Below are 24634 nucleotides of genomic sequence, written 5' to 3' on the forward strand. Positions count from 1 at the left end.
TAGAGAGTCAGGGTGCTCCCTTCCAAGTATAGAGCCATGAGACTCGCCACATCACTTATTCCTTGCAGCTTGGCAACGAGCCTAATTTTTCGTATCCAAGCCATCACATCTCCTTCGCCATTAAAAGGCCTGATCACATCGCTGGCGATCCTAATCTTGGTGGCTGCCATCGCGGCAAATTTCTGCACGTGGGGCCGAAATAGCTTGTGATGTGTGCGTACGAGTAGATGTAATCACCTTACCTCGGTTTTCCTTTCCTCAACTGCGAGTCTGTCTTGCAGTATCCAATCCTTGAAGCTTGCCCCGACCCAAACTACACCAGGAATAGCAGCTGCTTCTCCCAAACCTAGACCGTCGCTTAACACGTCTTGTCCTGACCACAACCCCGTTCAAAAAGGGCAAGAATCCCGATCGAGGCTCCCTCTGCCCTTTTTCCCCTTCCGGTCAACTCGCCCTTCCGGTCAGCCTCCCCAGACACTGACGTCATACCACATAGAGAGTGTATAGTATCAACCAAAAACAAAAGAAAAGTAGTTGATGAAAGTAATTACATCTACGATTTTCATTCAAGCAATACAAAACTAGGAAAAGAATACTGGAGATGTGAGAAAAGAAGGCTGTGTTCAGTACGAATTCACATGGTAACAGAAAACAATGAGCCAAAAGTTATCTATTTTTCTCCTTCATCCAGCTGATGTAGATTCATTAAATGCTAAAAAAGAAGTTGCATAAATAAAGCATGAAGTGGTGGAAAACAAGCAAGTTTGTGTAGCATAATAGCGACTAAGTTTACACAGCTAACAGAAAATACTTGATCTCAATTTCCTCATTTGCCTGTACTTTCCAGGATTATTCAGAGGTGCTGACAAAAAAATTCTGAATTTCCCGCCAACCCAGGGGCTAGAACTGATTTTGAGATACCTGAAGAATATTGTAAACTTGATAAGGGCAAACAGTTTTTGAGATATGATTCAGATATCGAGGATCAACAGTGCATACTAGTATTTGCATCAGAAAGTGCTCTTCAGGATACAGCATCATATCGTCATTGGGCATGTGATGGAACATAAAAAATTGTGCCAGAACAGTAGTTTCAACTGTTTAGCATTCATGCACAAGTTAAAGGTAGCAGTTTTCCATGGGTATTTGCATTACTGCTGAATAAAACAAAGCAGACATACAAATTATTTTTCGAGCAATTGAAAATTATGCAATCTAATGCATATCTGCTTGATCTCATGGCAGACTTTTAAGTTGCAGTTCATAAGGCATTTAATTCATTATTCCCTAATTCATCTATCGTGGCATGTTTGTTTCATTTGAGCCAATCAGTATTTTGAAAGATTACAGATTTAGGCCTCAAAGAAAAATACAACAAAGACTCTGAATTCTGTCTTAAAATTCGCTGTTTTTCATCATTAGCCTTCCTACCCATTGAAGATGTCCAAGAGGTCTATGAAGAATTAATAGATGATGAAGAAATACCGGCTGAATTCATCACTTACTTTGACTTGACTTACGTAGGCATTGTGAGAGGACATGGTGCTAGATAAAGGAGAGAACCACCTACATTCCTGATAGCTGTATGGAATATTAATCAATGTATTCTTCAAGATCTTTTTGGAACAAATAATGCTGTGGAGGTGTTTCATTCTGTGATAAAGCATTCAACAGGTGGAGTACATTTGAATATTTGGAAATTAATCAAAATTCTGAAGAAAGAGGAAAGGTTTGTTCAAGGTAAAATGACTCAAATTCTTCGAGAGGATCTGTCAAATTCATGTGCACAATATCAAAGAATAACTGAACGCCTCAAAAGATTGTTCATTGAATATGGGTCAACAAGAAAAATTGATTTTTTGAAGAGTGTGGCATATAATTTGCATCAATTTCAAGTGATCATAATAAATCATTAGTTATATCTTATTACTTTTTTAAAATGACGTTTTTAAATACATTTTTCCACAGTATTTTACTTGAATCCTATCAATAAAATTGTCAAAGATTATTTGATTTTCATGTTCACCTTGTTTTCTAAAGAGTTTATCTAAAATTGGACAAAAAATCATTGAACAAAAAGACGTTGGATGAAAAGACGTGGACAAAGCGACATGGGACAAAATGACATCAAATAAAAAGTCAGGTCACTCTGTATTCTGGCATCACCAGCTGAGTTGTGACTTATTGTATTTTACCCTGATCAGACTACCAGCTGACTTGCAAATTAATTAAACCACCTTCATTACAAATGTACTGCAGGGAATGTGGCAGCAAAACCATCCCACAAGCTGTTTGGTTTCTCCCTAATTCATGCAAATTTAGGTGGTTGACTAATTCAGCACTTAAGAAAGGAAAATGTCTACACACATTACTCTTCAATTCTAGCTGGGTTTTGCAGACATTGTACTTGAGTCTTGCTTATGGTGTGAATGCTTCAAAGCTTTTTTGAAAGACATCACATTTATTCTTAACAATCTTTCTACATGATGCATGGTTTCCAGCCAAAGTCTTCCAGTTATCCACAGCTATCTCCAAAGCTGTAAGATTGCTTTTTATAACATTCTTAAATCGCTTCCTTAATTTATGCTGTGGCCCTTTCCTTTTGGTCAGCTTCTCATAAAATGATCTATTCAGGTATCCTTACATCTTCTATTCTGACAACATGATCAGCCCGAAGCATCTAGTTCAAAATTTTCCTTTTCTCAATATTGGCACTACCCACTAGGTCAATCTAGGACAGTTATAACTGCCTCTCCTTAAAAAAGAAGAGATTCTATAATAATGACATTGTTATATTGAGTTGATTTTACAATATCTTCAGTATTTTTGGTCAGTAAGAAGAGAAATAGGAAAGCCCATAGTAGTCTTATATTTTCCAAAATGCCCTAAACAATTGGCTAACTGGATATATTTAGTAAGGTTAGGGTTTCTTATTGAACTGTTTCAAGGCAGACATTGTTGAGATGAAAATATATGATATAAAGATTTTGCAGAATGGTGTTTGTCTGAAGAAGAAAGAATGGATAAATGCTTACAAAAAGACATGAAAAGAGAAAAGGAAGTATAGTAATGGATGAGGTGAAGCTGGAAGAAGCTAGCTAATGTGGACAGGTATCTACTTAGAAAGATTTGATGTAATAGATTGGTAAAGCAAACATTACAATGTAGTGTGTGTGTGCATGTATGCGTGTGTTTGTGTGTATGTGTGTGTGTGTGTGTGTGCACATGTGCACACACATGTGTTTGTGTGTATATGTGTATGTGTAAAACTGTGTATGTGTCCATGTGAGACTGTGTATGTGTGTATGTGACTCTGTGTGTGTGTGCATGTGCACACACGTGTGCACATGTGTATGTGTGTGACTGTGTGTGTGTGGATCTGCATGTATGTGTGTGTGTGTGTGTGTGTGTGTGTGTGTGTGTGTGTGTGTATGTGTGTTTTTGTGTCACTTGTGTGTTAGGTGCATCATTCTAGATATGTAAGCAACCCAGAGACTGAAATGCAGCCTTGATGAAATGTGAAAGTATCACCAGTGTGAAGCATTAAAGATTGTCAATCTGGCATTACAAAAGAAATTGATTGTTTCAGTTTTATATTCCAGAACATTGTTCCACAGATATATTACTAACTATTATTCCTAAATATTGGGAATATAGGTCATTACTTACCAATGGGTCAAAGCGATTCTGTTTGGGAAGACTGACCAGAGGCTCAACTGTAGTACCAACGATAACTTTTTGCCCTGAACCAGGTATCTCCTAAACAAGAAAAAAAAAAAAAAAACAAGTCTAATCACTGTAAAGTATGAAATCTTCAGATATCATTTTAATGTGAACGTTTGTGCATATATGCAAACATACAGATATCTATGAGTGTGTGTGTGGTGGGGTGTATGATCTGTAGGTGGTGAAATTGATAGAGAGTAACTAGCAACTAAGAAGTTATGATTCATATCCTGCATCTAGGACTGCCCCTTGACCTACATGATGAAAGCATTTAAATCTTAAATAGCCAATAGAGGGATACTGTCTTGTTTTTGCTAGTACATTTGAGATACATTTTGATGAGAACAATATTTTTACAGTTAACCACTCACCTTTAAAGTCAGTGCCCTTCTCAATGAAGCAAGTTGTATTTGCTTTTTCCCTCGAATACGCAAATTGGAAAAGAGTTACAGGAGTTGGACAAAATAACGGAAACACCTTAAAATTTCAAACAAATTTATTTTAATATGGGGTAGGACTGCCTTTAGTAGTAATTTCTGCTTGAATTCTACAAGGTATGGACTAATACAAAGTTTGAATTGTTTCCAGAGGAATTTTTGTCCATTCATCAGCTAAAACAGTCTTCAGTTCTTGTAGTGATGATGGTGGACTCCTTACTTGTTTTTCTAAAATGCACCATAAATGTTCAATAATATTGAGATCTGGGGACTGAGGTGGCCTGATAAGATGTTCAACTAGAATGTTCCTCATGCCATTCAGTAACAACTTTAGCTGTGTGAATTGGTGCATTATCATCCTGAAAGGTTGTGTTTTCCTCTGGAAACAGTTCCACAACCACAGAATGAATTTGATCAGATAAAATGCTTAAATAGTCTTGACTATTAATTCTGCCATGAGGAGAAACCATTGGGCCGGCAGATTTCCAAGATATAGCCCCACCAGATTATCACAGATACTCCTCCATATTTAACAGTTGGAAGAAGCCAGTCTGGGTCAAATGCTTCTTTTGGCTGTCTTCACATGTTTACTCAGCCAGTAGTCAGAAATAGAGTAAAGGATAACTCGTCCGAGAAAATAACATTCTTCCACTCTAGGTTTTTACTCCACTCTAAATGCTTTGCAACGTTTGTTTTTGAAAGTAGTGGTTTTCTGATTGCAGCCCTCCCATGAAATCTGGCTTGTGCAGCTCCAAGCAAATAGTTTTTGTGAAAACTGGATTCTCAAAGTGGTCATTAAGCTCTGCAGTAATTTTTGGAGCTGCACTTTTGTGATCCTTTCTTACAATTCACAAAAGAGTCCAACGGTCCCTATCTGAAAGTTTTGGCTTTCTTCTGGAGTTTTGTTTCGACAAGAAGGTTTTTCCCTCTTTCTAAATGGATGTTATTACTTTCAAGACAGTACTTCTTGATACACCAAACATTTCGGCTGTTTTCATTACGCTAGCACCTGCCATACAAGCACTAACAACTTGACCTCTTTGAAAGTCCGATAGACCTGTCATTTTAATGAATTTTAATTACCTTTTTCTGATGATATCTGAAAAGAAACAGCAATTTTAGCAAAACATATTAAGCAACACTAATAATAAATAAATAAAAAACATAAAAATAAACAAGCTTTTGGTGGTTTTATTGATATTTCAAAATTATGATGCTATGATGCTAGGTGTTTCCATTATTTTGTCCAACCCCTGTATGTGCATTCTCTAAGAGCATATGATTAAGGAAAGCAGTTTTTGATGGTTGGGGTAAGTTGATTATATCAACTCCAGTGTTCAACTAGTACTTATTTTATCAATCCTGAAAGGATGAAAGGCAAAGTTGACCTCAGCAGAATTTGAACTCAGAATGTAAAGACAAATAAAATGTTGCTGAGCATTTTGCCTGGCATGCTAACAGTTCTGTTAGTTTGCCACCCTCCCAAGAGTATACAATAATGACATGCAACATTGGATCTTCTGATAGTAGGGTCGATAGAACAATAACTTGTATTTCAAGGGATTCAAGCAGGAAATGTTTTCACTTACATTGGAATAAAGAAGTCTAACTTGTGCTAATATCAGTACAAAAGGCCATTGAAACATTTAAAGACACTAGAAGCATGAAAACATTTGTCTTTCATAATAAAATAAATCTCTTAATTCTGTACTTCAACCAATCCTTTTTTTTTTTTTCTCTGATACTTTAAACTTTTCTTTGTAATAACTTTGTATGCCTTTCTTTAAATCCTGGCCATATAGCAATACCTAATAGCAATGGATAAATGAATGAATGAATGAATGTGTGTATGTGTGCATATATATGTAGAAAACAAAACAAAACATGAGATTGCTTATGTTTAGTTACATCATCTTAAGTATATTTTATTGTCATAAGGTAATTATTGATTAATTAATGCAAATTATGTAATCAATATTTAATGTCAAATCACCAGAAACATGTAACCATTACAGAATGAAAAGATGACAGTATTCACCATTGTAGAGATGACTCAAAGATAGATGGATGGATGATTCTTTAAGATTTATTTTTACCTTGGCAGAATTCAAGTCAATCACTACAAAGTAGTACGGCCCTTTTGTTTAAGTCAATACAACTTTTAGGGTCTGTGGCTATCTGAACTGGTTGCTGTATACTCATATAATGTGTACTAGTTGTGTATGTCTGTGCATGTGGATAAACTTGCACTTGTGGGTGTGCATGTCACAACAGAACACAAGTACATGCACATCTAATTTTCACTGTTCCTCTAATTGACCATATCTGGAGAATGTAAATCAGTCTGCTATTTTTTTTTTTAAGAACCCAAGCATTTCTAAGTTACTAAGCAGTTTTATCATTACAAAACCCAGTGCACATACGATAATAGGAATGAATGAAAATCTGTAGCTTGAATATGTGAGCAGTTTGTTTCTCATCAGTTCTCCATAGATATTCTTTTCCTAAATTTTTGAAGGCATTCATCCCCATTTGACAGCTGTTCTTTACAACAGTGCATGACTTTTGCTCCCTGTCCCATACAACTATATCTGGCCTATTGTACTTACACGGTGTTGCTGTTCTTATTGGAAAGTTCCACCAGTACACCCTATTTTTAAAGGGGTGGATAGTTTCTGATTTTGGTGTAACAATCTTTCCTGCATAACAAGGTGGTATGAAAATGTTCCCATATCAAAATGTTCCCAACAGGTGGTAGCACATGGTTATGTGTGTAGTGAGAGCTAGTAGTGATCTTCATGGGGCAATGTGCCTAATGACATTACTGTATTTACCTTGCAAGTTGTGAAATTTGTGTTTTGGTGATCACATGTATACTGTAGTCTGCAATTTTTGTCATGGACAGGAAGTTAGGACAAAGAGCCAATGTGAAATTTTGCATCAAGCTTAGAAAGTCTGCTACAGAGACATTGAGCATGCTTTGGCTAGCTTACAGCAATGAGGCAATGGGTTGTACACAATGTTTCAAGTGGCATAGTTGCCTCAAAAGGCATACAGAGCTGCTGCTCAATCAAGAGCATGCTCGTCCTTGTTTTTTTCAACATCCATGGTACTACTGTGCATCAAGAATTTGTCCCCCAGGGCCAGACCATCAATCAAGAGTTCTACTACAATATTTTGAAGCATTGAACTGTTGGCTGGTACTGGCTTGTGTTCTGTGGTCAACGACTAGACCTTAGAAGGTCTGAAGCTGTGACAAATTGGCGTAGATGAAGCAGGCTATTTTATAGGAAAAAAATCAGCTCCAGAACCATCAGAAAACACTCTCTCACGTGACCTTATCAGCAGGCTACGATTGGGTGATATGCACCCTGGCACGAAATAAATGCCACGCAAATAACAGCCAATCAGGGTGATGGACACAGCAGGGTCCAAGGTGCAGCCAAAGGCCAGCTGTTACCCGCTACGTCCGCATTTACAAACATACAATCGAGAGAGAAGCTTAGCTACATAGCTTCACACCAGTCATTTTGTCAAAGACAAAACAGACGACACAGGAAATAATGTAGCTTAAAGAAATGGTTGGTCCTAAAGCTGGCACTTAGTCACCATTTAGTAAGATGCTCCTTTAATCAGAAGACTACGTGAACAGAATCACGTCGGGAGGTCACCAGTTTGTAGAACGACCATGCGAACCAAGGAGAATGGTGACGAATGGAACGGCTCCTTTTAACGCATCGCACGGTCAACACAAATATAATAATATATAAGTGAACTCACATGTGAAGTACCAACAAGGAAAAGAGAGAGACACAATCGGTAAAGATGAATAAAGAGAAAGTCGACCTTGGTGGAATTTGAACTCAGAACGTAGCGGCAAATAAATACCGCTAAGCATTTCGCCGGGCGTGCTAACGTTTCTGTCACTCACCACACTGTGTGTTTCACAGCAACCCTGAAGGAATGCATTCTAGCAACCTGTGTATAATTCATACACCGTATTCAAGCACTATGGGCCTGTAGATTTTACTTCCATGCATTTCCTGGTTTTTAGCTCAAGCTTTGTATGTGTGACTGCCAACCAATTTAACACATTTATCTCAACATTTATTGCTCTTTTGAACATGTTAACAAGGGTTGTTTGGTAGAATGAGCTTTCTATTCCAATAACCAGCTATCAGATCTCTCCCAGGTGATTTCCCATTCAACAGTTTTACAAAATGGTCAGGAGAGTTTCACTGTAGAAATTTTACATTTTGAGAGAAACATTTGTACAGTACTCACTCCATAGCTCATCTAACCACTTCGTGTAATGAATATGTTACTTGTTATTCAGAACCCTCACCAAAATGCTTCTAAAACATTAAGGGGATGGGCTTTTATAACTTTCACCACATGAACTTTCATTCTATGATACACTACTTGTGAGTTTATTGCACACACACACAAAGTATGGACTACCTAGAAGTTACTTTTGTTATTATCCTTAAGGATCTCTTTACTTAAATTTTTCAATGTCTCTTTGTTCCCCACCTCACCTTATTTTATCTCCTCTTCTATATCCACTAATAAACTGAGACATTTTTACCTGGGTACTTGAAGTTCTGACTCTGCAAAAATCAAAAACACAAAAAACATGACCTTTTTCATGACAAAACAAAATTATTTAATTTAGTACTTCAATCAACCTTTTTCTTTGATGCTTTACAAACATAAATATTTGAACTTTTCTTTGCTAACATGCATGTAATGTCTTTCCCTCCTTTTTCTCACAATAAATCCTGGTGATTTCAAGCTCACTGCCATATAGACATGCTGGCTAGCTGAAGATATGACTACCTCCACCTCACCACCAAATGCCAGATATTTATCTTCATTCATGTCCCTAGTTTGTAACATGGCTTTAATCTCCTTTTAAGGCTACCAGTATCTTATCTAGTACCAAGCTCTGATAAGTATCCTCCCTTTTCTTCTGTTAGCAAGCCAGGTACAAGTTTTCTTATTCCCTTCACACACAGCAATAGGAACAAACAGCAGTACCACCATAAATTTACCTTTTCCTGTCAATTCCAAAGACTTAGGACTACCACCATCAATATAGACACAATAAAAGGTAAATCTGGTGAGATTGTGTAGTTGCCGGTGATGTGTGCAACTGGCAAAATGGAAGGGACTCCCAGCCAAATTTCTCAAAAGCAAGAAACAGCAATCAAAAATTCTTGTGGATGGGTAAAAGTAATGGAGTGAGTGGTTCATGCATATTGTTATGAGGCATGATTAAATAAAGTAAATAAGGTGTCAGAGTATGAAATTAAGCTGAGGTGAGTTATAGACAGCTCAATAATAACATTTATCTCCATATATACCTTATAGTTAGGATTGATAGACAACCAGAATAAGCAGTTCTACAAGACCCCTTCTGCAAACTACTTCAAGAAAGATTGACAGTGACTTCATTGTTATGGCTGGTGACCTTAATAGATATGTTGGTCAACTCTATAATGGCTTCCATGATGTCCATGGAGGCTATGGCTTTGGTACAAGGCATGAGGAGGTTTTAAAGATATTGGATTTCTGTGACATAACAACACACATCAAGAAGCCAGCCAGTCTCCTCATCACCAACCAATTTAGCTAACACACAAATCAGATAGATTTCATTTTTACTATGAAACACATGAGGCAGACCATTGTAATATCAAAGTCTTTCCTTGTGAAGAATGCACTACCCAACATGGATTAAAAGCAAGCAACTCAGAATCAGAGTTAGACACATGCAGAAGTAGAAGACAATATTAAGAAGAAAGACATGGTTGCTAAAGGAACATGTAGTCTGATGTAAGTAGAAGGGGAGAGTTTGATATTTATAGCATAGAAGACAACTGACAGTTCCAACAGGATAACCTGCTGAGGCTTACAGATCAGATGTGAAGCTAGAGCAAGGTCCTGACCAGACCAAAGGTGACATAGTAGCGGGATAACACAGCAGATAAAGCTGACTTAGAAAGTGAGGTTTAGAAAGTCTGAGAAGAAGGTGGAAGTAAAGTGCATTACCAAGTAGCTAGAGTGTATAAAGAGAAATCAAGTGTAGTGTGCATGAAAGAAGATTGCACATGTGATGACCATTGCTGAGAACTCCAAGTTAATGGAACTCATGGAAGAAAGAAACCAAGAAAAACTTTGGATGAAGTGGTGAAGGCTGATCTGAAGATGCTGCATCTCACAGAGGAGGGCTGAGATGCTTTTTATTTTGCCAAGAATACAACATACTTTTTGTTGCCTCCTTCCCTTTAAGTCCTTTGACTCTCCCCACCACTCTCACCTCCATCAGTTCACCTTCATTCCTCCACTAGGCCTCTATGTAAGAGACTGCATACATCTGCTCTCATCCTCTCACTAGGCTAATGTATAAGAGACAACATTAAGTCATCCATATGCCTCTATACTTCTTTCTCTTAGTTCATCTCCCTTGCCCTCATTACCCTTCTTAACTACCAGCTGTCACACTCTTCCCATTGCCTAAGAACCACTTTTTTTTTTTACCCCTGTCACCTTTGTTTTAACACTCACTTTTACCTTTGTCAACCTACACTGTTTTAAATAACTGCTTATATCAAAATACCATCCTGCCATCCAAATGCTTCTGACATTATTGATCACTCTTCTAATCCTTCCTTGGTCACCTGAGCAAATGTACATGCCCTTTATCAACCCCTCATGTTAATACATGAAAAGTGCACCCAGTGCACTCTGTAGTGGTTGGCAATAAGAATGACATCTAGTTGTAAAAACCAAACCAAATGACACCTACAAAAATCAATGGGAGATTACTCGGGCAAAAGGTCCATCCAACCCATGCCAGCTTGGAAAGTGGACAAAATAATGATGATGGTGATGAGGTTGATGCTGTTGTTACTGACACTGATGCCGACTATGACACCAATACCAACAACACTAACATTGATGCAGGCACCACCACTGCTGGCAACAATGACAATGGCAGCAACAATGATGATATGTGATCATTGAAATTATAGAAATAATGGAGGCACTTACTTTGCCTTGTCTTTTCTGTGAAATCAAAGGTAGTTGTATGCCATAAGTGTCATAAAGTATATGGCGATTTTTTGCATGGAAAGGGTCAATGGCAGCTTGAAATGCAAGCTGCTGCTTTAGCTGAAATAAATAGAATTAGAGTGTACAGTATATGATCATCTAACAAATGAACTATACTGTAGTTTAAATATAAAAAAGAATATAAATTCCTCCTATAGTCATAAAGAGAAAAATTAAACTGTAAAACTTTAAAATAAAATATTGCAGACAGTCTTTGTACTGTCTACGACAGCTATTAAATATATCTGAAATAATCATTACTTTAAGTAAATAACAAATTACTCAAAACAAAATGTTGATGATCTCTCAGAAAAAAACATCAAGAATTATACCAAATCAAACAGAAGAACTTTTGATTGAAAACTAATTCTTAGGCAGTAGTTAGTTAAATGAGACAAGATTTAAACAAAACAAAAACTAAAATTATCTTTTTCTAGTATTTCTTTTGTGTTGAAAGTGAAATTTTCAATTGTTATTAATTTTAATTTTGTTATTATTGTTTTAACATAAGGGCAGTAGACTGGTAAAATTAGTAGTGCATTGAGCAAAATAAACATGGTTTAGCAAAATCAGTAGATCATGGACAAAACACACATTGATTAACTGTTGTAATCCTTTGTCTGTTATAACACCCACTCCAGTATAGCAGTATAGTTAGTTAAGCAAGTAAGACCACAACTATCTATGACTGTCTACTTCGTCTTCTCTACCCATACTGACACTGACTGACAGTATTTTTAATGACTACCACATACCACTCATGATATGGGAGGGGTGTACCATTATTACTATTATCCCCATAACATCTCCTCTTTTAAGTTTTTCTTTTTTTCTTAGGGAGTGTAATTTTATTTCTTTTAATAGTAATAATTTTTACATCACCCCACCTCCCTGTTTTGAGTTTTTTTATTTTTTTTATACAGTTACACATTTAATATCTTTTCATTTGGCATTCACTTCCAGGAATTCCATACATTTTCTTTTTTCTTACGCTTGTGCATTTGGGTTCAATTATCTGTAGTGGCATTGGTACTTAAAAAGTGTCATAAAACCATTCTACAGGTTCTTCTATTCTCTTGGGTTCGCTTTCAATGAATCTTTTTTTCAGTTGGTTCATGTGTCTTTTGTATACCTTTTTCCTTATTTTTACCAAGTATAGCATTTTTTCTGTGTTTGGTAATCACACCATTCTTTCCAAATTTGTTCTCCATTCTCATATACCCTAACAAATTACCTTTACACTAATTTTGAAATATCTTGCTGTATTATTTGTTGTAAGTTTTCCTTTCTTGCCAGGTAGCAATTTGTCAAAGACTGATTTTATTTTCCTCGCATACATCAACTCTGCTGGTGACATACCTGCTGTTGTTTTTGGATTTGGCATCACATGGTATACTCTTCAGAATTGTTTTAGAGCTACCTTATCCATGACTTTCTTAAGGCTCTCTTGGATGTATCGATAGAGAGTTCTGCATGTCCATGGCTCACAGTCTTTCGGTATTAGGCTGGACAACCATCCGCGTGCCCTAGTTTTTTTTGACGATAAAAATTCCATTTTGTAGTCATAATTCAATAATGTAGTGCCCCATTGCTGTAGTCAATTCACTGCAAAAGGACAGAGATTTAGAGACTTATTACTTGAAGCCTTTGACGAAATAGAAGAGGATATAGCTTCACACAATGTAGAAGACAACTGGAGGTTTCTACAGGACAACCTGCTGAGGGCCACTGATCAGATCTGTGGCTGGTGCAAAGTCCCCTCTCGACCCAAAGTAACGTCGTGGTGGAACAATATGGTTGACAGGGCTATTAGACAAAAGAAACAGGCTTGGAAGGACTGGAAGAACGGTGGTAGCAGGGAATTGTATCAGACTGCCAGAAGGGAAACTAGGAGACAGGTTTATTTAGCCAGAGGGGAAGCAGATAAGAATAAATTTGCCAATGTTCTGCACCGTGAGGATCAAAGACTTGAGGTATTTCATGTTGCAAGACAGTGTGTGAGAGAGAACCGTGATGTCATAGGAGAGAAATGCGTTCGCATGGATGATGGGTACACTTGCACGAAACAAGGCTGCAAAGAAAGAGGTTTGGAGACGCCACTACGAAAGGTTGCTCAATAAAGAGAATGAATAGGACAAAGAGAGTCTGCCGAACGTGGACCTAGCAGAGGTACCAGCTATCTGAGTTGACAGTATCATGGTAGATAAAGCAATTAAAAGTATGAAGACAGGGAAAGCCCCCAGCCCATCAGGAATCAATGCAGAGATGCTCAAAATATCTGGCAGTGTCGGCTATAGCCTAGTCACGCATATAGTTAACCAGGTGATACACGAAGGAGTTATACACAATGACTGGTGTAGCAGCACCATAGTCAACTGCTACAAAGGTAAAGGTGATGCTTTAGATACAAATAATTACAGAGGTATCAAGTTGTTAGATCAGGTAATGAAAGTCACAGAGAAGGTCATAGCCCAACTAATTAGGGAGAGAGTCAGTTTAGATGAGATGCAGTTTGGGTTCGTGCCAGGGAAAAGCACCACAGATGCTATATTTCTGGTAAGACAGCTGCAGGAGAAATACCTAGCCAAAGATAAACCTCTGTACCTGGCTTTCGTTGACATGGAGAAAGCCTTTGACAGGCTCCCCCGATCCCTTATCTGGTGGTCAATGAGGAAAGTAGGGATAGAAGAATGGTTAGTGAGAGCTGTGCGAGCCACATACAGAGACGCTGTCAGTAAGGTGAGGGTTGGCAACGAGTACAGTGAAGAATTCCGAGTAGAGGTAGGGGCCGACCAAGGTTCAGTCCTCATCCCCTGCCCATTTATCATAGCCCTCCAGGCAATAACACAGGAATTCAAGACAGGTTGCCCCTGGGAGCTCCTCTATGCTTATGACCCTGCGCTAATTCCTGAGTCACTATCAGAACTAGAGGAGAAGTTTCAGGTGTGGAAGTAAGGACTAGAATCGAAGGGCCTTAGAGTCAACCTAGCTAAAACCAAAGTACTAATAAGTAGGAAGATAGACAAAACACAAACCCCTTCAGGTAAATGACCCTGCTCGATCTGTAGAAAAGGCATAGGTAGAAACTCTATAAGATGTACCCAGTGTAAGCTATGGACACATAAGAGGTGCAGCAATATCAAAGGAAGGTTAACTAGGAAGTTAGTTTTTGTATGTGGCAGATGTTCAGGAGCAATAAACACTCAAAATGTGCAGAAAACAACTTTTCCCACATTCCAGGGAGAAAAACTAGACATAGTTGATAGCTATCGCTATCTAGGTGACCAAGTTAGTAGTGGGGGAGGGTGCGCTGAAAGTGTAGCTGCTAGAATAAGAATAGCCTGGGAAAAGTTCAGAGAGCTCTTACCTCCGCTGGTGACAAAGGGATTCTCACTCAGAGTAAAAGGTAGACTGTATGACGCATGTGTACGAACAGCCATGCTACATGGCAGTGAAACATGAGCTGTGACTGCTGAGGACATGCATAAGGTTGCAAGGAATGAAGTCAGTATGCTCCAATGGATGTGTAATGTCAGTGTGCATACTCGACAGTGTGTAAGTACCTTGAGAGAAAAGTTGAACCTAAGAAGCATCAGTTGTAGTGTGCAAGAGAGACGATTGTGCCGGTATGGTCGTGTGGTGAGAATGTATGAGGATAGCTGTGTGAAAAAGTGCCACACCCTAGTGGTTGAGGGAACCTGTGGAAGAGGTAGACCCAGGAAGACCTGGGATGAGGTTGTGAAGCACGACCTTTGAACATTAGGCCTCACCATGGCAATGACTTCTGACCGAGACCTTTGGAAATATGCTGTGCATAAGAAGACCCGGCAAGCCAAGTGAGACCATAATCCAGGGGTGTAGCCAGCCCACTTATGTGTACCATTCCTTCATTGGATACTAAACTCAGCTTGCGAAGACCTGTTGAGGCAAGTGAAATCAAAATCGAACTAAATTTGACAACTGGCACCCATGCCAACGTCTCCTTCATTGGACACTGAACTTGGCTTGCGCAGACCTGTTGGGGCAAGTGAAAGCGAAATCATGATGGCACCTGTACCAGTGGAGCACTAAGAGCACTGTCCGAGCGTGATCTTTGCCAGAGCAGCTGTCTGGCTTCCGTGCCAGTGGCATGTAAATAGCACCATTTGAGCGTGATCGTTACCAGTGGTGGCATGTGAAAAGACATTCAAGCGAGGTCGTTGCCAGTGCCACTGGACTGGCTCCTGTGCAGGTGGCACATAAAATACACCATTTTGAGCGTGGCCATTGCCAGTACCGCCTGACTGGCCTTCGTGCGGGTGACACGTAAAAGCACCCACTACACTCTCAGAGTGGTTGGCATCAGGAAGGGCATCCAGCTGTAGAAACTCTGCCAAATCAGATTGGAGCCTGGTGTAGCCATCCGATTCACCAGTCCTCAGTCAAATCGACCAACCCATGCTAGCATGGAAAGCAGACATTAAACGATGATGATGATGATGATGATGTTGGTATTCCTTTTTTAGAACTGTATATTGACAGTAGTTGACAATGCTCTGTTTGTAGACGGAAACTTCATCCATGAATAAATCTCTGGAATTTTTTCACACCGTATATGATTGTTAATGCTTCCTTTTCTACCTAACTATAGTTACTTTCAGCTGGTAATAACAATCATGATGCATAGGCTATAGCCTTTTTACTCCCATCATCGTATTTGTGCAGAAGCATGGCTCCTACACTGCAATCACTTGCATCTGTAGCCAATATAATATCCAATTAATGATAAGTCTGATGTTAAAATGTTTTTTAACTTGTTAAATGCCTTCTGACATTTACCAACCCAGCACCATTATGTATTTTTCTTTAACAGATCATTTAGCAAGGGGGTCCTTACATTATGTATATTGAGAATGTAATTTGATAGTAAGCTAATAAATTCAAAAATGCATGTAGCATAGTCACAGTATTCGGAGTGGGTATATTTTTTATTGTTGTTGCTCTGGATGGATCTGGTTACCATCTGTTTTTATCTATCATCTGACCCAAGTATTTAATCTTTTGCAGAAAAAACTCGCATTTTTCTTCCATTCACTTGAAACCATATTCTCTTACCTTTTCGAATACCCTTTTAATGTATTCTACATGTTGTTCATGTGATTTTTATTAGGATATCATCTAAATAAGTGATAGCAAAATCACAGTCACCCAGTGTTGTATCTATTACTTGCTGAAATACAGGAGTTACTTTAGCTGCATAAATTTAGATAAGCCACACTGTGTATTAATGTTTAATAAGTGTGAGCATTCTTCTTCTACTTGGATTTCTAGATATGCCTCCAAGAGGTCTAATTTTGAGAATTTCCCTCCATTCAATTTTGTGAACACTTCCTCAGGACTCAGCAATAGGTCACTATATGAGATTAAACAATCATTGAATCCTGTTGAAAAATCTGCACAAACTCTTATTTTTCTTTTTTATGTAGACCATAGGTGCTGCCCAGTCTGAGTGGTCCATCTTCTTGATTATTCCTAGACTTTCAAATCTTTCAATTTCCTTATTTACCTGTTCTATTACTGCAAATGGTACAGGTGTAGCACTTTATTTTACTACAATCAATTTTGCCTTTGTTTTCTTCCAAGAAAATATCTGGAAATAAATGTTTAATTTTTTGTCCCTCAGCTGCATTTGAACCTTCAACTGAACTGACTATATTTCCACAAAAACACTTATGGGCATATTCCACAATTTGAATAGTTCCATCCACTCTGTGCTAAATGAATTAACTGAATTTTTTAACACAAAACTTTTGCCATTTTCATTTGGTTGCGAAATGTTATGTTACACACAAATTCACCAACAAAATACAATCTTTTCCCCTTAACACCATATGCAACTTTTGTAGATTTACTTAATTTGGGCTTACCGATATACTTTCTTCATTTACAATGGTAATATTACTTTCATCACCTGGTCCAGCAATCTGATGCGTCTGTAATTATTTTGTAATATCACTTCCAGTGTCTAACTGCATTTTTACTCTTATATGTTCAATTTTCACATTTACAAATTTCCTCTTTGTTATATTACCATTTTCTTTCAACATCTTGCTTATTCTTTTTTTCTTTGTCCCAACATTTTGTTATCTTCATTTTACATGTATCCAATTTTTCCACAAAGGAAACATTCCACTTTCTTAAATGGGCAGTTTTTTTCTCAGGTGTAGACCTCCACATGTAAAACATGGGTTTATTTCCTGAATTTTGTCCTGTTTGTATGGCATTTTAGTACACACTTGATTTCTATTCTGCCTGTTTTGTATTTTCCGATGCACTTGTTTCACTTCAGAGCAATTTTACGTTTGATTTTCTCTGTGTTGTGTCTCAAATTTATTATTCTTTCACACTCTTCTAGCAGATGTTGTAAGATTACCACTTGGTTTTGTTCCAACTTAGTGAATACTAGTTCTTACTTCTGCATCTTTCTCTGCATTTAGTCCCTGAGTCAGGCACTTGAACATATCTGGCATTAATTCATCCAATTTGAACTTTTCACATTCCCTACTAACTCTACCAGCATATGTGATGTAGTCCTCCTTGTTCTTTTCTAGGTTCAAACATTTCCAGCATGTATTGAACAAGCTTTTCTCACTAAAAATTTTACACAATATGTTTACTGTATCTTTAAAGTATATGTCAGAAGGTTCTTTCGGGTGTATGTAATTGCTGTAAAGCTCATGTTCTCCTGTTGCCAGTTTTCTCAAGATTAAATGCATTTTCATATCATCGTCCCAATCTTTGCACTCTTTATTGAAGATTTGTTCACATCTTCTATGAGAAGCACTCCATTGGTTATGATGATGAGAGTCCCAGCTGATATGATCAATGGAACAGCCTGCTCATGAAATTAACGTGCAAGTGACTGAGCAATCCACAGACACATGTACCCCCAACGTAGTTCTCAGGGAGACTCAATGTGACACATAGAGTGACAAGGCTGGCCCTTTGAAATACAGGTACTATTCATTTTTGACAGCTGAGTGGACTGGAGCAACATGAAAAAAAGTGTCTTGCTCAAGGACACTACGCATCGCCTGGAATCAAACTCACAACCTTACGATCGTGAGCCGAATGCCCTAACCACTAAGCTACACGCCTTCACAATCTTCACTATCTTCTATAGTATGCCTTGAAGGTAACTCCTTTATCTGGTTCATACTAAAGGTGTTATTGAGTTCACAACATGATCCAGCGAGAACATCTTTCCAGCATTTTCTGATGACTTACTATTCATTAATTGTAGCATTTGTTGCTGTAATAGTAATTGTTGTTGTTGTTACTTCAGCTGTTGTTCTTGCAGTTGCTGTTGTTGTCATTTTTGCAATTCAAGCAAACTGACTGACAATTTTTCCATAATTTTACAATTTTGTATACCGTAAAATTCACACAAAAAACTTTTGTGAGTTTCATAACTCCTTGTGAGTTTGTTAATTCCTTGTGAGTTTGTTAATTCCTCATTGCCACTAATGTAATCCTTTTGTCTGACTGTTATAATGCCCACTCTAGTATGGCAGTATAGTTAGTTAGACAAGTAAGACCACAACTATCTATGACTGTCTACTTTGTACTCTCTACCCATACTGACACTGTCTGACCGTATTTATAATGACTATCACACACCACTCATCACGAGGGTTGATTTTGCCTTTAATCCTTCTGGGGCCATTAAAAAAAGGAAATACAAGTAGGAACTAAGGTCAATTTAAATAACTGTTCCTTTACACAAAGTTTGTCATCTTCTGCCTAAATTATTACACCCTGGTGCATAACCCATTGTTTTATGCCCAGAAAAAGTAATACTTTGTTTCACTGAAATGTATTACTGAACAAAGAATTAAGAAAAAGAAGGACACACAGACAGACAGACAAGTAGAGTGATAGAAAGTGGGGAGTTGTAAGCCAAACCAGAAGCTATGTTACAAACAGATTTCACAAAAATTATAATCATGATAGCTGGCACCAAAGGCCCCAGATTTATTGCAAGGAGGAAATGAAATATGATTTTCATACCTATTTCAAAGGCTTTACTAATGCAAGACTCATACAAACTGGAGATGAAGACAGGAAAATCCCCTGGTCCATCAGGAATCACCCCTGAGATGCTTACAATAACGGGCAGAGTAAGAAATAGCCTAGCCACATGTATAGTTAATCAGGTTGTCCACAAGAGAGTCATAACCAACAATTGGTGTAACAACATTATAGTTAACTGCTACAAAGGCAAAGGTAATACCTTAGATAAAAATAATTACAGAGGCATCAAATTGCTGGACCAGGTGATAAAAGTCACAGAAAGGGTTTTAGCCCAATTAATTAGGAAAAGAGTTAGCACAGATGAAATGCAGTTTAGATTTGCGCCAGGTAGGAGCATGACTGATACTATATTCCTGGTTAGGCAACTGCAGGAGAAGTATTTAGCCAAAAATAAACCTCTGTACTTGGCTCTTGTCAACATGCAGAAAGCCTTTGACAGTGTCACCTGCTCCCTCATCTGGTGGTCAATGTGGAAGCTAGGGATAGATGAGTGGTTAGTGACAGCAGTACAAGCCATGTACAGGGATGCTGCCAGTAAGATGAAGGTTGAGAATGAGTATAGCAAGGAATTCAGTGTACAGGCAGGAGTTCACCAAGGTTCATTTCTCAGTCCCCTCTTGTTTATTTTAGTCCTCCAAGCCTTAACAGAGGAATTCAAGACTGGCTGTCCTGGGGAGCTCCTCTATGCTGATGACCTTGTTCTTATAGCTGAATCACTACCTGACCTAGAGAAGACATTTCAGGTGTGGAAACAAGGCCCGGAGTCTATGGGTCTTAGAGTTAATTTAGCAAAAACCGAAGTCCTAGTAAGTAGGAAAACAGACAAATCATAAGTCCCTTCAGGGAGATGGCCCTGATCGATATATAAGAAGGATGCTGGTAGAAACTTCATATGTTGTGCCCAGTGCAAGCTTTGGATACATAAGAGGTGTAGTGGTATCACAGGAAGGTTAACAGAGAATATAGCCTTTGAATGTGGCAAATATGCAGGTACAATAAGCACTAAAAATGCGCAGACAAGAGAATCCCTCAAATGCTTGGGAGGATCATTTGAAGTAGTAGATAGCTTCTGTTATCTAGGAGACCAAGTTAGCAGTGAAGGAGGCAGTTCTAAAAGTGTAGTTGCTAGAATAAGTATGGGCTGGGCAAAGTTCAGAGAGCTTCTAACTTTGGTGGTAACAAAAGGCCTCTCCCTCAAAGTGAAAGGCAGATTATACAATGCCTGTGTGCATACAGTTATGTTACATGGTAGTGAAACATGGGCTTCAACTACAGAGAACTTGTGAAGGCTTCAAAGGAATGAAGCTATCATGCTCCACTGAATGGGTAATGTCACTGTGCATGCACAACAGGGTGTAAATGATTTAAGAGGAAAACTAAGTATAAGAGGCATCAGATGTTGTGTGCAAGAGAGGAGACTGCACTAGTTTGGTCATGTGATGAGTATAGATGAGGTCAGCTGCATAAAAAAGTGCTGAGACTTAATCATAGAGGATACCTGTAGAAGGGGTAGATCCAAGAAGAAGTGGGATGAAGTAAAAAGAAAGAATCTTCAGACACTGGGCCTCAATGAGGAAATAACAAGGGACCAGGAGATGTGGTGATTTGCTGTACTTCAAAAGAAGCATCAAGCTAAGTAAAATCACTGTCTTCCATATATACATACAAGCTTGTTCTTTCACATAAAAAGTACCTATACTGGTGCTGCATAAATGTACCTGTGCTGGTGTTGCACAAGTGCACCCATGCAGGTGGCATGTACAAAGCACCTGGTATATTCTGTTAAGTGGTTGGCACTACGAAGAGCATCCAGCCATAGAAATCATGCCACAACAGAAAATTGGAGCCTGGACAGCTCCCCAGCTGGCTAGCTCTGTGTCAAACCGTCCAGCATGGAAAACAGATATTAAATGTTGATAATGATCATCATCATCATTTTACTGTTTTCTTCCTTTCCTTCTATCTTTCTCATTATCTATTTTATCTATTTATTTATTCTTCTTTCTTTCTCTTAACTTTTTTTTCTTGTCTGACCTACATATTTCAAGTCATATGCAATTCTATTCCTTTAATTGGTTTTGAATCTTTTCACTAACACTATCTTTTCCTGAACACTGAAAAAATTATTTTACTTTTCTTTCCACTATATTTAAATATATGACTATAAGTTCCTAAATAGACTCATAACAGAGGCTGGTTTGAGATCTGAACAAGCAGACACCTCTGATGATTGCAAGTTCTCCTCTAGTGAAACCATTCAGCTCATATTTCATTATATAAAAATGTTCACCTCTGTTTTGTATACTGAGTACATTATTTCACACATGGATGTGTGTATGCATGTATATGTATACATGCACATACATATGCACAAATGTATGTATGTCATTATTCAGTTTATTTCATGATTTCTTGCCAATAGAGAAAGAACCAGTTTCAAGCCTAGATCCAAGGCTCCTTCATGGGAATATCAATATCAACAACAGGGTATATTTGTATGTATGTATGTCATTATTCAGTTTATTTCAAGATTTCTTGCCAATAGAGAAAGAACTAGTTTCTAAACTCGATCCAAGGCTCTTTCATTGGAATTTCAACATCAACAACAGGGTATTTTTGTATGTATGTATGTATGAATGTATGTACGTATGTACGTATGTATGTATGTATGTATGTATGCATGTATGTATGTATGTATTTATGTATGTATGCATGTATGTATGTGCAGATTTGTATGTTTTATGTATGTATTCTCACGCATATAGTTGCATATCTAGACATGCTCATATATAATGATAAATATCTGGAAAGTTTTACAGATCTTTACAGTTCCAGTCATGGAGTGGATCTGTTGTCTTCGGATTAGTCTTCTCCTCTCTGCTTTTGAGAAGCCTAATTTCTCAAGATTGGTATTTAGGCAGTGTGTTACATATTCCAGGATCCCAATAATTACAGGCATAAACCTGAATTTGTAATCTGGATAGAATAACTGCAGATTTCTCAATAGTCCAGCATAGGTGTTCTCTTTTTCACTATCTTCAGCTTTATGTTAACATCTGCTGGGCAGCTAATTTCCACAACTGTGCACAGTTTTTCTTCTTTATCCCAAATCATTATATCATGTCTGTTGTGCTTACATGTTATTTAGGTCTTAACTGGAACATTCCACAAGTATTCCTTTTTATTATGAGTGGCTATGGCTTCTGCCATATTGTGGGTTCTTATTTCTCTGTCCTTGAGATTATCCTTCTGATGGATTCCATTATAGAGTGTCCTAGCTACAACGTCATATCTCATCAGTAGATAATACTGTGATGACATTTCCGGACAACTGCTTATGATGTGGGTGATATCTTCAGTGTGAACTCCACAAAGTCTGCATCGGTTATCACATTTTATGGCTTTACCTGCATCTCTATCCCTTTTGTGCATCAGGTATTTGGTTGATATTTCCTGTTCCTTGATTGCAAACGCATACCCTTCAAAGTGAGTGGTAGTATTCCAGCTATTTGTCAATGATAAACTGCTTTCATGATCGATGTTACTATCATCATGGAGCTTTCTAGTAACATATCCATGCATAGTCTTCTGCTCATATAGGCTCATCCTTTCATTTTATGACACATTGCAGTAGAGTCTTGTGAATTCTTTGGGCATGTATCCTAGGTTATCAGACGAGTGTTGTTCAAGGAACTGCCTTTCAAATCTTATGATGTTATCAGCCTCATGTATGCAAACTTGGTCAGGGGATGCACTTTGACACTTGGTGGTTAGAAGATGTTGCTGAAGGGATATGATGCAACATTCAAAGGCATTTTGGATTGATGTTAAGCCTCTGCCACCTAGTTTTCATTTTAGGTAGAAATGGTCTATATCACTGTTAATATGGAAATTATGTGTGCTTGTTAGTATTTTTAGGGTTTTCACATCAATGGCTCAGATTTCATCAGTCATCCAATCAAGCAGCCCAAATGTTGGTATGGGTACTGACACTGCAAACACACTGTGGGCCACTGTTTTATTGAATTCAGAGAGTTCTAAGGTTCAAATTTTCTTTATTCAGCTATAATATTCTTTAGTGACACATGTTTTGTTACAGGTGCCATTGTAAGATATATTTTCATCCACCCCTAGATACCTGTAACATTTCTCATCAGATACAGGGGAAGTATGTATGTATGTATGTATGTATGTACATATGTATGCATGTACGTATGCATGCATGCATATGTATGTATGTATGTATGTGTGTGTGTGTATGCATGTGTTTATATGTGCGTGTGTGTATGTATGTATGTATGGTGGCATGGTTTCTATGACTGGATGCCCTTTATAATGCCAACCACTAACAGAGTGTACTGGGTACTTTGTACATGTCATTTACATGAGTGCATTTACGCAGCACCAGCACAGGTACATTTATGCAGCACCAGCGTAGGTGTTTTTTTATGTGAAAGGACAAGCCTGTATGTATATGTGTGTGTGTATGTATTTATGGTGGCATGGTTAAGAAGTTTCACAACAACATGGAGAAGTGTCTTCTACTTTAGTTTGACCAATGCCTAAGGAGTGGTGAAACCTATACTGAAGCTCATCATGTATGCGTGTGTAGGGGGGGGGGCATGTGTGTGTGTGTGTGCACATGCATGTATGTACATACATGTGTGTGAGTGTGTGTATGCATGTATATATGTATGTGCATGTGTGTGTGAGTGTGTGTGAGTGTGTGTGAGTGTGTGTGTGTGTATGCATGATTGTGAATGTATGCCCATGTTTTGTAGCTTAGTAGCTCAACAAAAAGCAATCAATAAAGGGAGAAAGGGAACAGTCATAAAAGGCAAGTGTTGATAGTATACAAAGCAAGCGGCCATATATATCAAACTATATACTTAAAAGTAATGAAAGATACGTGCGAACTCTATCTCTTTCCACTTCTGGTCACTTCAGTCTGTAACCACACATGTGATGTTGGTGATATTTTTCCTTCTCTGGACTTTTCCATTTCCCTTTCTGACAAAGAGCTCTGATTGAAACGTCAAAAATTCTCTTTTTTCTACCTTCACCAAGCACCGAGCTAATTCCATGTGCCTGTCCTCTTGTTTTGTTATTGTTAATTTTGATGTTCTATTATTTGATTATATGCACACACACACACACACACACACACACACACACACACACACATATATACATACATATATATAAAATCATACAGATTTATACACATTCATACCAATACTTACATACATATGTACATATATATATATATATATATATATATA

General features: G+C 37.9%; 1 protein-coding gene across 7 annotated transcripts in view; it reads right to left on the minus strand.

Annotated features, from left to right (window-relative positions):
* Positions 1-24634, minus strand: part of LOC106869551 (IQ domain-containing protein H) — a 616433-nt gene that overhangs the window by 349385 nt on the left and 242414 nt on the right. For 6 of the 7 annotated variants that reach the window (XM_052972133.1, XM_052972135.1, XM_052972136.1 and 3 more), the window contains 2 exons: positions 11220-11339; positions 3670-3759 (listed from right to left, as the gene is read on the minus strand). In XM_052972133.1, the coding sequence (XP_052828093.1) occupies positions 3670-3759; positions 11220-11339 (210 nt within the window). The remainder of the gene's footprint in view (positions 1-3669; positions 3760-11219; positions 11340-24634) is intronic. The other variant, XM_052972134.1, reaches the window with a different exon arrangement.

This window comes from Octopus bimaculoides, chromosome 12 (genome assembly GCF_001194135.2).
Source record: "Octopus bimaculoides isolate UCB-OBI-ISO-001 chromosome 12, ASM119413v2, whole genome shotgun sequence".
NCBI classification, from domain to species: Eukaryota; Metazoa; Mollusca; class Cephalopoda; order Octopoda; family Octopodidae; genus Octopus; species Octopus bimaculoides.